This window comes from Larus michahellis, chromosome 3 (assembly GCF_964199755.1).
Source record: "Larus michahellis chromosome 3, bLarMic1.1, whole genome shotgun sequence".
NCBI lineage: Eukaryota > Metazoa > Chordata > Aves > Charadriiformes > Laridae > Larus > Larus michahellis.
This window is the reverse complement of record NC_133898.1, coordinates 83,351,104-83,367,709: the sequence shown is the minus strand read 5'-3', so window position 1 is coordinate 83,367,709 and position 16,606 is coordinate 83,351,104. Positions and strand designations below refer to the sequence as shown.

At 38.4% G+C, this 16,606-nt stretch overlaps 1 protein-coding gene across 1 annotated transcript in view; it reads right to left on the bottom strand.

Moving 5' to 3' along the window:
- Window positions 1-1,717: 1,717 nt before the first annotated feature.
- The window catches only part of PREP (prolyl endopeptidase), a 102,723-nt gene continuing 87,834 nt past the window's right edge, over window positions 1,718-16,606 (bottom strand). The window contains exons 12-15 of the mRNA XM_074581030.1: window positions 12,606-12,700; window positions 9,630-9,761; window positions 4,881-5,037; window positions 1,718-2,522 (exon numbers count right to left, since the gene is read on the bottom strand). Coding sequence (XP_074437131.1) covers window positions 2,228-2,522; window positions 4,881-5,037; window positions 9,630-9,761; window positions 12,606-12,700 — 679 coding nt within the window. The 3' untranslated portion in view covers window positions 1,718-2,227. The remainder of the gene's footprint in view (window positions 2,523-4,880; window positions 5,038-9,629; window positions 9,762-12,605; window positions 12,701-16,606) is intronic.

Genomic DNA, 16,606 nt, shown 5'->3' with positions numbered 1-16,606 from the left:
TGCGCAGGGAAGCTGTTGAAAAGAAGGACACGGCCCTGCTGGAACGGGTCCAGCGGAGGGCCACAAAGATGATCGGAGGGCTGGAGCACCTCTCCTATGAAGACAGGCTGAGAGAGTTGGCTGAAAAAAGGCTGGGGTTGTTCAGCCTGGAGAAGAGAAAGCTCCAGGGAGACCTTATAGTGGCCTTCCAGTACCTAAAGGGGGCCTACAGGAGAGATGGGGAGGGACTCTTTATCAGGGAGTGTAGCGATCGGATGAGGGGTAATAGTTTTAAACTGAAAGAGGGGAGATTTAGATTAGATGTCAGGGAGAAATTCTTTACTGCGAGGGGGGTGAGACACTGGAACAGGTTGCCCAGAGAAGCTGTGGATGCCCCATCCCTGGAAGTGTTCAAGGCCAGGCTGGATGGGGCTTTGAGCAACCTGAGCTGGAACTAGATGATCTTTAAGGTCCCTTCCAACCCAAACCATTCTATAATTCTGTGAAAATTCCCAGATGATCACGGAAAGCAGTTCACATACCTCTGGGAAAAGGGGGGGCTGTGCTGAACCTGAACTCTGTTTTCACAGCCGGGAGGGAAAAAATACCCCCAAACCCTCCCTCAACTCCCTATTCTGATTGTTTAATTCAATGCTGTGGTCAGAATGCATCAGTCCGTAAAGCATCTGGCAAAACCGTAATGCCCCTGGATCACAAATAAACCCCAGATCACATAGAGGTTTTAGGTGTGGTAATTCATAGGAAAGCAGAAATATTCCCCCCCCCGCCAAAATCAAATTACGCATAAGGGCCTGGTAGGGATGATCCTTCCTGTATTGCAGAGGGAATCAGCAGAAGCCCCATAGCATGAGGGAAACAGAGTGAATCTGGTGCAAATTTATTTTTAATTTTGCTGCTGTTTACAGCAGCCTACTCCTCTTTTAGATACCACTCCCTCCCCTTCCTGAGCTGAGACACAGTTTGCTTAGAGATGAAACTTCTGAGTCTAGAGTTAAAATACAGGCCTTAGGGTCTAAGTATGAATACAATGACAAGCATGATTCTGCAAGAATTTATCAGTTTATCCAAAATTGAGAAGCAGCAGTGTTTTCTGGAGGGGCGACAAGACTAATAATAATTGGTAGAATATACTTTGCTCTGCAAAATCAAACCCTAATTGCTGCAGTGCGTCAGAGTTTGGAGAGCTAGTAGGCAAATACTCACATCTACTTTATAGCTCTACAGCCTAGATAGGAAAAAGACGAAATGGCAGTTCAAATACCGTGTCTGTGTCAAATCATGAGGGAGCCTGACTACGAGCTCTTGTACTGAGCCAGATCTAGGTTATATACTTACGTTCAGATTTTGGCTTGATAGAGAACATTCTGTCAAAGGCACCAGGAAAAACAGAACTTGAACAATCTGGACAAAGCTGTGGTTCTGTGTTGTTTTTTGTGTTGGGTTTTTTTTTTTTTTTTTCAAACTAGTGTCTGGTCTACTCTCCAGAAACAGTTAAAGAGCTAAGAGCAGACAGGTTTTTGAAGCATATTTGTAGATCTTGACTGAGATTACAATGAGAATCTAAGAATTCTTCAAGTTTTCTGACCTCCAATTTTCTCTTCTGTGTGGAAATAAATGACAGAAGAGAAAACTGGTGACATTTTGAAGTCTCTTTGTAAAGAAAGAACAATTTGGCAACATCATTATTATAGACTGTGACACACTAATGAACAGCATGTAATATGAGATTTTTAATATATTTAATTATCCAGATTACTGTCTCATCAGTATTTCATGGTTATCACTGAACACCTTCAATTTACATTCTTAAATAAGTTACTGTGTAAATAAAGTATGCTCAGAGTTCTTGTATGTGGACAGTACTTACATCTAATTACAGATGATCTGGATATGTTTATAGGTGTAAAATACATTAAAATCGTTTACAGGAAATAAGCTCAACTAGCACTAACGCTGGAACCTAAATGCTCACAACAGCACTGACAGTAGCTCAGCTATTTATTTTAACAAGCGTTTCAAAATGTACTTTGGAACGCAGTAGAAAAGAAATTCAAAGAAACACCAAAAAGAGGGAAGCACAAAAGATCAAAACTCCATAGCACGTTGAATCAATAAAATATTAAACTGCAGTTCTTAAATGTAAGTACTACACCAAGTAGTAGTCTGGTTGGTTTTTAATGGTGTTAAAGCCCTTGTTTTCTAAAGGAGACAGTAATAAGCATTTTGCCTATTCAATCCAATCAAGATTTAGGCATCGTGCTATAAAAGCAAACATATCTGACACTTCTTCTATAACTTTAGCAGTTGGCTTTCCTGCTCCGTGCCCAGCCTTGGTGTCAACGTGGATGAGAAGTGGATTGGTTTGTTTACGGCTTCGGCCCACAACATATTGCAGAGTAGCGATAAACTTCAGTGAATGTAGAGGGACCACACGATCGTCATGGTCCGCTGTGAGAAGCAGCGTAGAGGGATACTGGATGCCATCTTCTTCTGGTAGTTTGATATTGTGAAGCGGAGAGTACCTGAGAAGAGCATGCAAACGTTTACATATTTCTTCCTCGAGACCCAACAAGAAAGTCTTCTCGTACTGAAATTGTCACAGTGGCATTTGATAGCACACAGAATACTAGAGTTCTAGGTTGCCTAAATCAGAATTGCACTACTGGCAACTGATACGTGGTAATGGCCACAGATGTCTGTCCCTCAAATGTGAAGCATGTACATTTCTTTCATTTCAGAAAGGCATATGCATACATCTCACAGAAATCCCAGAATTATCAGAAACGGGCAGCAGGGAAACTGTCAAGTCCATTGCAGGATCCATCCTGCTAGGAAATAGGGAAATTGAGACTTTTTCCTGGCATACATATGTAGTCCAGGTCTGCACGTGGATGGTTTCTTCCTGTGCAAATTCGGAAACAGTCTCTGATGTCATGTTCTGTGCAGTTATTAAATTTGCTCCCTCCAATATTTAGGCCATCTTTGAACATACATGTACCCTGAGGGAACACCATGCAGGAAACTGAAAGGAGAACTGTAAGTTTTCCTGCTTTTGATAGATGACCTCGATTCCTATTTTTTGAGCAATGAATAACTTTCAAAATTTGTTTTCTTTGCAGGAGAATTTACATCTTTTAGCTACTGTAACATAACATAAAAGGTACATCTACATATCTCAACACAAAGTACTCCCTAGCATTAGAAATTAAATGTAAGTCACAAAGAGTTACATCTACCATTTCATACTTCATTTAGAGAAAGCTACACCTAGGAAGAATGTTACATTCCTTAAATCAAGAGTAGGATACTATTCCTTCCTCCCACCCCCGTTTCACGGCAGAAAATACAGAAGGAAATTTTGCTTTGTTTTTGAATGAATTTCCCACTTGGAGGAGTACCCATTAAGTAAATCTGTATTATTTTTAAGAACACATGACAATATTTGAATGTCTAACCTATAGGATTCCTGGCTTATTCATTTTCATCCAAGGAACAATGTAAGTGAATTTGCAGACTATGATTTGCTTTGAAAAGAATTCAAATGATAGTCACTACATGGCACTCTATTTGTCTTATGTATTTTTTGGGTATCTGCAAAGGCAACATCTAAGCAACATTACCTACGTATCTTCCCACATTTGAGAAGCAATTGCCAGCTGTTGAAAAGGAGGCAAAGAAACATTTCAGGTATTGCCATATAAGGTACCTCTAAGATTATGCATTGAGATTTTGTGAGTAAGCATGTGTTTAAGTGGGTACTGACTAACTCCTTCCTACAGATGCATTTCTCCTAATCACAGAATGAATTTAAAACTTTGCTTCTACTTCACCTCTTCAGAATACCTGAATTCACAGATGTGCAGGCAAGTTTCAGTGTCCAAAATCATGAAGATTATTTGGATCATTTTTATAACAGTTAATGTTTTATCTAAGACCTGAGTTATCTATTGACAAAAGATGAATTATGAAATTTGTTAATTGTATTGTGCACTATATTTACAAAAATGTGTTTGCCACTGAAAGCTTAAATTAGAAAACTGGAGGTTTTGAAACAACCTAATTACAATGGGCCCAACTGATCATCTAGTAGTTGAACTTGACATTGATTCTTTGGTTTTTAATAACTGCTATAGATAAGTTAGATCTCAGTGTACTTCTAAGCACATTTACTTTTTAATAGCTAAACACTCAAATTTCAGACCAGACAAATTGTTTAGTGTGTCTCAAGCATTCTCCTGGAATGTGAATCTTCATTATTAAAGGAATACAAATGCAGTAACAGAAGATGAGGTTACAAAAAAATATTGTAAAACAATGGCACTTATTCTATCACACTCATTATTAGCCATATCCAATGTGCAGATCATTTCTATTCTCACACAGCTGCCTCTCTCATCTCTTTTTCTTTTTTTTTTTTTTTTAAATAATCTTTCCCTACCTCTCAGCAAGGAGTTAAGAAATTAATTAATATCCTGTTATGGTCTACTGGTATTCAACAAATAAATCTCATCCACATTGTATAATATAATTCACAATGGTGATTGTCTCTTCCCCATCATAAAAAATATAATTTATGTAGTGGTTCACTTGAGAATATTCTGTTGTAACAGCCTAAAGGAGACATCATGCAGAAAGAAAACCTTGATGAGCTGTTAAAGCTGCTAGCAGAACAAGGTCCTTGACAGTATGACCAGTTGACTCAAGAGGGCTTTGAAGACAGTCTTTCATGCAAAGCTGACTTGTAAGGAACCGCTGAACCCCCCAAATCCAGTGTGGGAAAGGATGAAATAATTCTTAGAATAGCTGTTGATCATGACAACCTGGAACTGTTGAGCAGACCATGCATTTTAACAATCAGAGAAGTACTGAAAGGCACTTACTTGCACAGCCATTCAAACTGCTCTTTACAGTCGGAGCAACCGTAGTCAGTGGTCCAAGCATGGCCAATGGTGTACTTGTGGAACTTGAGCATGTCCATCACTCCCACTTGGGCAATGGCACAACCAAAGAGGTCGGGGCGCTGATTAGCACAGGCAGCTTCAACAAGAAAACAAGTCTATTAGTATTTGTATCTTAAAGAATTAAGCTCAGCAGTGAAAGGTCCACTGCCAAGTTCATGAAAAACCAACTCCCAAAAAGCTGTCTTTCATAAACTCCAAGTTTCTTTTTTTAAAAAAAAAACAAAACGTAAAACACTTAAGTTAAAACAAAGTGAGAAGAAACATAGATTACGATATAATGTCTGAAGCCGAAAAGCTTGAGTATAAAATATCTGATATAAACCCAACTGCACTGGGAGAAGACTGCCAGTCAATATGAAGTCAAATATATTTTAAGCAAAACTGAAAGCAAATGCACGAATGGCTAAAAATTATAAGTCCCAAAGACAGTATTTTCAAAAGAGCTTAAAAACTATTTCCCCGTTCTTCAGGCACCAAACATACTATTTTTTGAAAACTGCCTTCCAAATTAGCAAAATGGGTTTAAAGGAGGAATGCACTTTTAAAATATGACAGCTTTTGGACTAATGAATTGAAGTTTCCTAAACCATTCACTGTCTAAACTTTTAATATTAGTATCAACAAACAAAAGGACATCCAGGAGCAAAACCTCTCCATTTACTGATGAAAGTTTTCTTCCATAATTACTATGTAAACCCATATGAAAAGAGTTTTGATAAAAGCAGACTACTACAAAATCAGCGGAATAGCATAATTTAAGAAAACAAATTACTGATGTATTTTCTTTTTTTTATGATGTCCATCTTCCTACTACTAGAAGGGATAATTTCTTTAAGAATAAAGCTTGCCTCAAATATTTTAAAAATAACCACAGCAGACCCATCTAGCTCAGTGTTCAATTTACAAGACTAAGCAACTGGCAGATGCTCACAGAAAAGGCGTTTAGCAAATACTGGGAGATACTTCCTAGTATCAGCTTTTGAATTAGTTTAGTTTTCCCTGAGTTGGGAGTTATCTCCAGCCATCAAAACACATATCCTCTGTAAATACAGCTATTTCCTTTCTTAATGTTTATTCATCTAGTGTTCACCATATCCTGTACCAATAAGTTCTTCAATTGCAATTTCTGTTGCTTGATTTAAATCTGTTGCCTGGTGATTTTACAAATTCCACTACTTTTTTGAATTTTAAGAAATAAGAGCACTGAGATTTTCATGTAACTACCACAATGAATACCAGAATCCCTTTCTTAATTCAGAGCTAATCACTGTGCATCCATCCTAGGTATACTGTTTCCCAAATTCTTTTATCTCCTCATTTTTGTCCACTGTGAAAAAGGATTGTTTATTCGCACTCTTTGCCTCCTGCTAACCAGGATATTGCTATGACACGACCTTGCTTCCAGCTCAGCAAGAACTTTCTTGCATAGCCTTATGTGAGGGACCTTCTCAAAAGCTCCCTGACTCATTTAAATAGCTCCAATAGAGTTGCAAGATGTAACCTCAGCCTGCAAAATTCTTCTTTATATGTCAGCTACTATTTATTGGTTGCAATTGGTTTGCCCGTTGGAGAAGTCAGATTTACTCGTCTGCAGCTTGTGGATCACCATGAACCATTTAAAAATTGGCATTACACTTGCCCCCTTCTGTTCCTCAGATATTCAGGCTTAGTAGCCTGCAATTTCATATCGGAGTTCACTCAGGATCTCGTGTGTGCACCATCTGGTCCTGGCAACACACTACTTTTCATTTGATTTGATTTATTCCAAAACCTCTTCTGCTGATGCTTCAGCTTGAGTCAGCTCCTCAGAGTATTCCCCATAAAGACAGACTCTGCTGCGGGGAACTCCCCATGCTCCTCAGGAGAGAACATCAATACAAATAGACCATTTAGTTCTGCTCTGCCATTATCTTTCTTTAGTGCTCCTTTTACACCTCACTAACCCGTAAGACCCATAGACCCTCTGGCCAGGTTCCCGCTTCTGATGTGCATAGAAAGCTTTCATTGCTAATCTTTATCCTGGAAGCAATTTACTCATCAGTCTCCTGTGGTCCGTCAGAGTTTATGCTACATCCTATTTTCTTCATTTGAATGCAATTTCTATTCTCTGAAGGATGCTATTTTACTTCTGGTCATCTCTGATACGTAACTGTGCTAACTCTTCCTGGGTCCTTTCTGAGCCATTTTCATAAGGTATATATAATGCCTTAAACAGCTGCTATGTAAAAGCTCTTTATTCTTTTAAGTTCAAGTTTTTGATCAGATCCCTCCCCTTCGTGTTATTTCCTTTTATGAGCATAAATTACATTCTAGTAGGAAAAAAAGCCAAACCAACTATCATAACATTTAATTTTATTACTCTTTATTGCAGAGTGTCTCTTGAAGCACTGTGTCTTGCTCAGGATTTTATAAAAAATTGCTGCTCCTAGTTCCCTAAATAGTTACTTCAGTAAGAAATCACTTACGTAGACACTCATCCATTCCCACTACATCCCTTCAATTAGCCATAATACTTAATTATATACACTAATAAGCTGTAACCTGGAACACCAATTTATTCGTGAATTTTACTCCTCTACACATACTTGAACTTTAAAATTCAGTGCAAAAGTAAGATCTCAAAACCTCAGAACTGTTTGTCTAAGCAAACATGAGAGGTCAAACACTGTGTTTGCATGAAAGAGGTTTTCGGCTCACAGCTGTGGGGCTCTGCTCAGCTTGGGAATCACGCTGCGGGACAAGGAAATCTTGTTTTGCAGCTGAATGAGGCAAGAGCTCAGGGCTCTGCGCTCCTCAGAGACACCTCCTGTTAGTCCGACTAAAAGGAAACAGTATTTTGGAAGAGCGACAATGCTCTTCCTTGTCAGTTTTTTCTTCAATAAATGACAACTAAGAAAATCTGGCAGCGGGTCCTTGCACCTGAAGTATGAGTTACGCTCTCTCGTGTTGCATGCAAAGCTATTGCAAAATTTAGTTCTGCTTTGATGAAAAAGCACTTACAAGAATTTCCTAAATCCACCTAAAGCTACCCAGCCAAGGAAAATCCCTATCTGGCTCACCAAGAGCGTGGAAATCCAGCTGGATTGTAATCCATCTGCAAGTGCAAGGGATGGTTTCTAACAACAGATTTTTCAGAGCAGGGAGGTCTAGATTCCTAACAGCTGTCTCCTACCGGAATGACGTACACTCTGCAGATGTCACTCACTTCCCCTTACCTAAACAAGGAGCCCAGTTGACTTGTTCAGCCAAAAATACAGGCTTTTTGATGACTAAACCTGGGTAGGATGAATCTCATCTTGACTGAAACTGAAGTCCATGTAACTGTAAAATAGTATTTTCAGAAGCTATGTAACAGGTTGAAAGTTTAACTGCATTTCCAAATATATATTTATGCTCACATAAATTGACTTGTGAAATGCTTGCAGTCCCAATGCTGTGCAAACCCTTTAATCTTTTACCATATTCATCCACTTCTACTGGTGCTCTATCTACAATGCACAAACACCTCCTGCCACCTGTAACTGAGAAGCATATAAGCAGAAAGCAAAAATGTAACTTTACGTGTACTTGTTATTTATCTTTAAAACAACCACTTCTCAAAAATAAGAATGCAGGAATAGCCAAGATGACTTGGACCAAAGATCTATATAACTTCAAATCCTGTTTCTTATATTGGATGCTAGTTCACTGAAAAAATAAAATCAATAGAGCCAGTAGTCAGCAGCAAATGGGGAGAAGTATAAAAAGAAAAGCAAACAAAGAGTGGGCCTAGTAAATCTGCTCATGTTCTATACATCAGTGGTTTATGAACCTGAAATGCTTTTTTTTTCTTCTCATATGAGTAGTTCAACTCTGTCATACTGTCACATGCCTTTCACGATGTTTAAAAAAATCCAAACCAATCCCAATATTATTCAGTTGTGTTTCCTTCTCCTTTCAAAACCGAACAAAATCACCTCCCTTCTTCTTCTACCACATTCGGATGCAGGGAATTAATAAGAAATAAATTTTGTAGCTCTTTAAATACTGCTTAGACTATGAGACATTTTTGTGACAAGCTTTTCTGTTTAAGAGGAGGCTACTAATTTCCTTGAATTTAAGAACACAGCAGTGAACTATACGTGAACAAGATGCATTTGCGACAAAGTGCTACATTTACCCAGTCCCTCAAAAGCTCATGACTTTTTCAAGTAGTTGTACTTGTAACTTTGCATTTCTCACCAGAGATGTTCATGATTTTATTTGTGGTCATGTTTTAACTACACAATGAAAGTACAGTCAAATTGTTACGTGTCCCTGTACAAAGGCTTTAAACGCAGAACTGTCACGTTTTCATTTGCCGTTTAAGAACAAGAATGCATGACTAGAGAAAGAGTGAATGAGAAACTCTGATGAAGGATTGCAGGACATGGGGTTCTGGCTTACACTACAGATGACACAAAGTTTCTTGATGCTACATAACAGATTTCTGGTTATTCAGTAATTATTTTGTAATGGTTAGCCTTAAGAAAGACATCCTATGTAAACAGCAAATGAAGTACAATTGTATATATTTAACACCTGGTATATATTAATGCATTGACATTCTGGCAACTTTTGAAAAGAGGATCTCATAAATTTTTGGCTGGTTACTTTGCTAAACCCAGGAAATATATGAGCAGTTCTTACCAACTAAGAGGCCCCCATTTGAGCCTCCATTAATAGTCAACTTCTTCGGGGATGTGTAGCCTTCCTTGATGAGGTATTTGGCAGCACACTGAAAATCATCAAAGCAATTTTGTTTGTTGGCCAAGATGCCACCTAGCACACAAATAAAACAAATCAGTTGATGCCATAAAATCCATTTGATACCATCTCTTCAGAAAAACATGTGTGCAAAAATACCTCGGAACAATTCCAGTTTCATGAACATTTTAATAATTGATGCAGCTTAGAAAGACAGCAAAAATGAAAGATTCTTTCAACACAGAGAGGGTATAAGATGGTTCTGTCGATAACTCTAATGCTTTCGGAAACTGAATAATACATACCTACACTGTGGAGTGAGTGCTGGGTAATGTTCCTAACCAGTAAAATTAAAGCTAAAAGCTTTGCATTGCAAAATATATACAAAATGACCACATACAGCCTAATTGAGGTTTGATCTAATGGGACTTTAACAGCATTAAACTCGGTGACAGTTTCTTAAGGCAATAAAGCTTCAACTTATAAGCTATATAAAATAAGCATTTCTAATTTCCTGGACATCGGATACATGGCTGGTAATTTACTTTTTTCTATTAGTTGTTTTCAAGTCAGATGATATATGGCTGTGGTCAAAAAGGGACTTCAGAGTTGCACCTTGGTTTGAAATTTTCTTCATCAACTATCAATATGGAAATGCTTAAGATGCTGCTATCCTGTTGAACAAAATTCCAAATGTGATCAGATGTATGAGAAATAAATCATGACTGAAAATATAGGTCCAGATGACATCACTGGCAAGATTTCCAGTTCTCAAAACAAAAAATTGTGCAGGGTAGGATAGGGAAGGAAAAGGATGGTTTTGCCCTACTATCTTTCAACTACTTGAGCAGAATACCTGCTTTAGGTGCTTGTTTGGCAAGAGACTAAAACTGGCTTCTCCTCAAAGGTTATCTTACTTTAAGACCTGGTATGTTCTTTCTCAGGCAATTAAATGCTAGTAAGAAATGGGAACTAGGAAGAAAATCCTCAAACTCCCGTAGCAAAGGCTGTGGGCCAGCCAGGTAAAAGGGGCTCAGTGGATGCAGAAGTGTAACTCCAGTTCCTTCTACTTTGTTTAAAAGCTGGATGCTTATTCTAAGCTAAGTGCTTAAGGTTCCCACGATGGTCCAGAAACCTCCAGGACAATTAATTCTACCCTAAAATAAGAGAGATGAGCTTTGATCTGGAGGTGTCTCTTTATCTCCATTGACTCCAGTGATCTTAGACACCCCGTTTACACTGGATGCTCCATTTCTATGTTGCAAAAGTTTGGTAAGATAACTCTGACATACAGGTCTTGTAGAACAGGGACCAGTAAATTTTAAAATTTTTATTTTTTAACAAATATACATCATTCTCACGTTAACGAGACTATTGAAGATAGAAATACTGGGACAACAAAAAAAAGTCTTCAAATATGTGGCAATAAAGGAGAAATAAATCTTATTCTTTGCTCAAAGTTCTGGTCTGGTGTACGGTCAAAATCCTATCTATACAATTAAACCTAAGTAAACAGACTTCTGCAATTGATTGTGGAATTAACAAAGAACAGACACATATCTTCTTATGCAACTGCAATAAAAGACTTAGGTCAAAATTCAGCAGGAAATAGGTGGACCAAAGAAGCATTATCATATTAAGATAAATTTTATTAAAACCTATTACAAATCAATCGGTAAATTAAAATTAATGAAGGATACTTCATCTTTAGCAATAATATCCTGTATCTGCAAGCATATATAGCTTCTATTTATGAAACTATTACATATTTAACTCAATTGTGAGGAAATGACCCAGACAAAAAGTTACCGCAGATGAAAAAGTGAAACCAAGATGTAATTATCCGGGAATACCGTTTTGCTTGATAAAAAGTTATTATGTATTACTCCCATGGCAAATTGCTTCATCATAAACATTGTTGTTTTGGCGCATTTGCCTTGCTGACGACATGTCCAGCAACTTAGCCACCAGATTCTTGGGATATGAATAAGGTGTCACCATTAAATAATGACGGGTATGTTACAGAGATGACTAGGACTTTTTCCAGCTTTTTCCTCTGGTGAAGTGATGCAGAAAATTGTCAAAAATAAGGCAAGTGGACAAAGACAATCAAAGGATTAAGACAAGGATTGGATGGGAAAAACACAGAAAGAAATACATCAAAGGTATTAAGAAAAGGGGAAAAGAGATTTGAGAGGGTTTTGTAGTGACCTGGTTTCCCTGCAGCAAAAAACTCAGCTTAAAAAAAACCCCAAAAGGTCAAATTCCTGCCTACAAGAAATAGGAGTGTGTGGAGGGGATGACAACTCACTGCACTTATGGAGCTGATTGTTTTCATATGAACTTCAATCAACTTCAAAAGGAGTCTATTCATAAATTATGCAAAAACAATCTGGAAGAACTACATTCTGAACTCAAAAGTTCACACCTTCTGTAAGGTTCTGCAAATGGTTATTTTTTCTTGTGTGATACCAAGAGAGTCTAAATAAGTCAGATCTAGATCTTGGGGATCTAGAATTGTGGGGCCACATGCACCTGCAAATGATGAAAGAGGTATGGTCTCCTGAAATATAGACAGACATTTTTTTGAAAATCAGTTCAAGATAAATAGTTGTATTTTCAAATCCTTAAGTCTAGGGAACTTGATCTTGCTTTAAAAAATGCAGTAATTGTCTTAGAAAATACTGTGTTTGTGCAAAACTATTTTTAAGTAGGTTGCAAAAATTAAAACAATCTATTGAAAAACATCACATAATGCTGGACAACGTACAGATCTAACATACAAGTAAGGAAAAAAATTATTTTTCTATAGAATAAGTAAAAGGCAAAAAGAGATGTGAGTATGGAAGAAAGAAGAGAAAATGTTGCAATTTTCATTGCTAAGCCTGCAGTTTTGTTCCTGTACTTGGACTGATTTACCTTTGTGCCAGGTCTCTCCATATTCACCACCACCCCTGATGTTCGCCACCGCTAGAACACCTCCTAGGTGTCGCACAAAAATAAGTCTTGACACACTGAAAAAGAAAACAGATAGAGGATTATTTTTAATTTCCAATTTTTATATCCCTACCACTTTTACAAAAATATGTGGAAGGAAACATCTCTCCCAAAATCAATGATGAAATTGTGAATGAAGTCACCCTTGATGGCAAACTTAAGTAGCCAGGCTTTTTTCAATGGTTACCCATGGAAATGAAACCCTCTGTAGCCTTGGGAGAGGGAGTAACCAGTGATGGTCCATTCTTCCTCCTTTAGTTCTGCACTTAGGAGAGTGGCCAGTGGTTCTGCCTAACAGATGTCTCCCCAGGACATCACCATTTTTTATTATCTTCAAAGCCATCAGTGTGGGGACTAGAGCTTTGCAGTGTCACATATGTAGTACCCATAGCTTCTGAACTGTTCCTCTTCCATGGGTCCTCCACTTTTTCAGCAAGGAAAGGAAGGCTTAGCCCAAATGAGATAGCAAAGAATTAAGACTTAAGATCAGCACTTGATCTTTATTTATGAGCAGGTACTTTCAATTTTTGCTTAAGGTACCTTTTTGGACCTCTATAAAATTGTGTTTGCAAATAAAAACTCTGCTTCTACCATTGTTTTGTGCCAGGGTTGCTGTCAAGATCTGGCCAATCCCCTTCTTATTTATTTTCCACTTGCATTGCTAAATAGAAAACAAATAGTAAAAAATAAAATTACAAGTTCTGCTTTCCCTAGTATCTCTAGAACCTGGCTGAAAGCTAAAGTAGCATTTAGAAAAAATAAGAATGCCAAATTGCAAAATTATCAAAGTTATTGCTATCTTTTTAAAAGGGACTGAAGTAATTTAAATTATATTTAACAATTAAGAAGAGAAATAGATCTCTGATCTGTTGAGGCAGTAGCTTAACATAGCAGAAGCTGCAGATGGCAAACCGTACATATTCCAAGGAGACCAGTAAAATACTAAAATTTAATCCTAACAAGTCTTTTTTTTTTTCCGCTCTATGAGGTTTTAATTTCTTATTTACTTGAAATCTTTGCTCCTTGAAGAAACCACTGCCTGCAGAAATTAATCCTATTCAACCACAAGAGCAAGGACTGGGACTTTTTACTTTTAAGTCCCCCTACTGCTTATCAGAAATGTCTTGAAAGACACAAGTCCTACAGTGTGTCTCATGTGGATGTAGTATCAAAACAGGTAAATTTTTCATACCTCACAAAGCAATTATCAATGTATTGGCACTTGTTCTTGAGAGTATATATCAAGGATTAAGGAAACAAAAAGAAAAACAGAAGGGTAACTGATAAGAGATTTCTGTATTTTCATAATCTATCAAAGGAAAAACTTTCCACCTAGGCTGGTTATCTGTGGCCATCAGATGGCTCAGGAGGCATGAATTATCTCTGCTTCTGTAAAATCAATTCTGAAGTCCATCACTGTGAATTGTATTTTTCTTAGATTGCTGTGACATGCTGATCGGTCACAAGACTGATATTCTATAAGCACGCTGTGCAAAGGTGAGAGCGCATTATTCTGTCAAACTCCAGGATGCCTAATTTCGACAGGTTGCTACATAGATGGTGTGGAGTAGCCTGACAGTGGGCTGCCTCATGAGATTGTGGCTTCTTAGATTTTGGTATGTTAAAGCCACAAAACCTCCCTGGTACTTCTTTCCCCTGTCTGTCCCAAACAAAATCAATAGAAACTTTTTGGTCCAAACTTATTTGATCTCCTAGTAATCAAAGGTAGGAAGTATAGGAACTGCAGGCAAGGTAAGAGCTTGCTACCTAAATATATTGCCTGACGACATTTAAAAAATAAAAAACTTCGGAACAGAGTCCAGTCTCTTCCATCTACTGAAAGAAACTACCCGTCTGAGGGAACAGCATATTTAACCCACAAGGAATCTGTGAGCAACACAAAACCAAAGTACTGAGTGCGTCCTATCCTGTCCGTGGACTCCTCTAACACAGACGGTACCCTGATGATAATTTTGAGGGGGGGTCTAAGTGACTTAGGATCCCGTGGGATATGCAGTACTCTTATTATAGGAAGCTAGTCCCCATTTCCACAAGCAAACATTTTTTCTGTCATACCCTCAATGGGATAAAGTCCAGAGTTTGGTAACAATCATTATATTGCCCAAATTATAAGTCAGGTTCAGTATATCTGTGCTCACTCTCAGCAATATACTGGGATTTAGGCACTTCAGAAAACAGTACCCCATATACCTCAAAATATACATCTAGTAATGTCACTGCCAATGACTTTTACTTAATACTCACTCTGGTATGGTCAACTTGACCAATACTTTGAGGCAGATGTGCCTACAGCTTATACCAAGCTTTCTCAAAGTGACTTTTAAGTTCAAGGAACCAGTTTTTATAAGTATATAATCAATACTCACTAGCTTCTTTAAAAAGTGAAAATTCCAAGTGATCAGACAGCACAAAATTCAAATTTCATATACAACCCTGCTACTGCTTTCTGTGCTCTTCCAGATGGATTCTTGCTCCCAGATTTGATTTCAAGTCAACCTGGTGTCTGAGTCACAGCAAACCACCCAGTTGCCCTGGATGCCTATAAAATGCCTTGTTCTGCAGGGGAAAGTCTGGCTCTCTGCTCTTCCCCGAACAGTCCTTTTGCTCATTATCCCCGTTTTTCCTTCTCTCCTGGGAGCAGGGTAAAGAAAAAGAGTAAAGGAAAGGGCAAAAGGGTGAGGAAGGAGCCAGTGGAGGGAGCAGAAGATAGTTCCTTCCCTGGGGAGCTCCTTTCAGACCCTATCACTCTTAAGGAGCACAACACAAAAAATAAGGAAACAGGTACTGTTTTTTACAGTACAGGACAACATGAAAAGCAGTGCTTCAAGGAGCAAGAGTGTTTTTTCAGAATTATTGATCTGCTGTCAGGTATTACAGCTGACAGGGAAATGCAGGCTAGGGCACCAGTGATGAGGAAAAAATCCCGAGTCACTGGATTTGGTTGCTTTCTTGGCTTTTGTGGAACAGGAGGGAGTCGTAGCCAAAAAAAGTAATCTTGCACTCTGCACCCATGGCTGCTGTGTTGCCTGACCTTTCTCCGGGCTTACAGCCTCTCCCTGCACCACCTCTTTGCTTATAGGCTTGGTAAAACCTGGCCCTGTAGCAGTGAAATGCAATTTCACAGTCTGCTTCACCATCATCTGCATTCCAGGATGCTTTAGAAATTGCTTCTCCTGTACCCACACAGGGCACGTACAGAACAGTGAAGGGAAACACGTTGGTTCCTGCAGGGTAATTAGCCGACTATGAGGCATTAGTGGTGGGTTTCTGACGGCATTTCCCCAGCACCTCTGCCAAACCACTGGTGTCGGTTCCATCGGTTTTCACTTGCACTCGCTACGCAGGCTGCATCATTAATGACAGTGCTCTAGTGGGCACCATACTCAAAACGCTACCAAGTGCAGCTCTTGAGTTCAGAGAAGTGTATAAAAGATGCATGTTTGCATTTCAAAATAAACCACTACTGTAACTGACTTAATGACTTTGGCCTATCATTCTCACAGTTATTTCTGGATCCTCTAACCTGTTGGTTCGTATCTATTGCTTTCAGTGAAAAAGATTTTATTTTCATTTTTTGTGTTGGATGAAAAATGAAATGCAACAGCAGTTTCTGAATTAAGCAGAAATAAGCTCCCCAAGCCAGAGAGCTGGCTCACGTTAATGGGTGAGAAATACCAGTGAGAAAACACTGTACTGGCTTGAAGAAATACAGGACAGAAATGAACCACTGAAAAGGAGAAGATGGAGTGCTTTGTGAAAAGTTTTAAGAGCCTTCAGTTCAACTAAAAAATAAGGAATATTTATCCAGGAACTTTTTTGATTGTTTTTTTAAAGACAAGCAGGCTAATGCTCAGTTGCATTTCCATAGCTACGTCTCATCTCAGGATCAGGTGAACGATGTG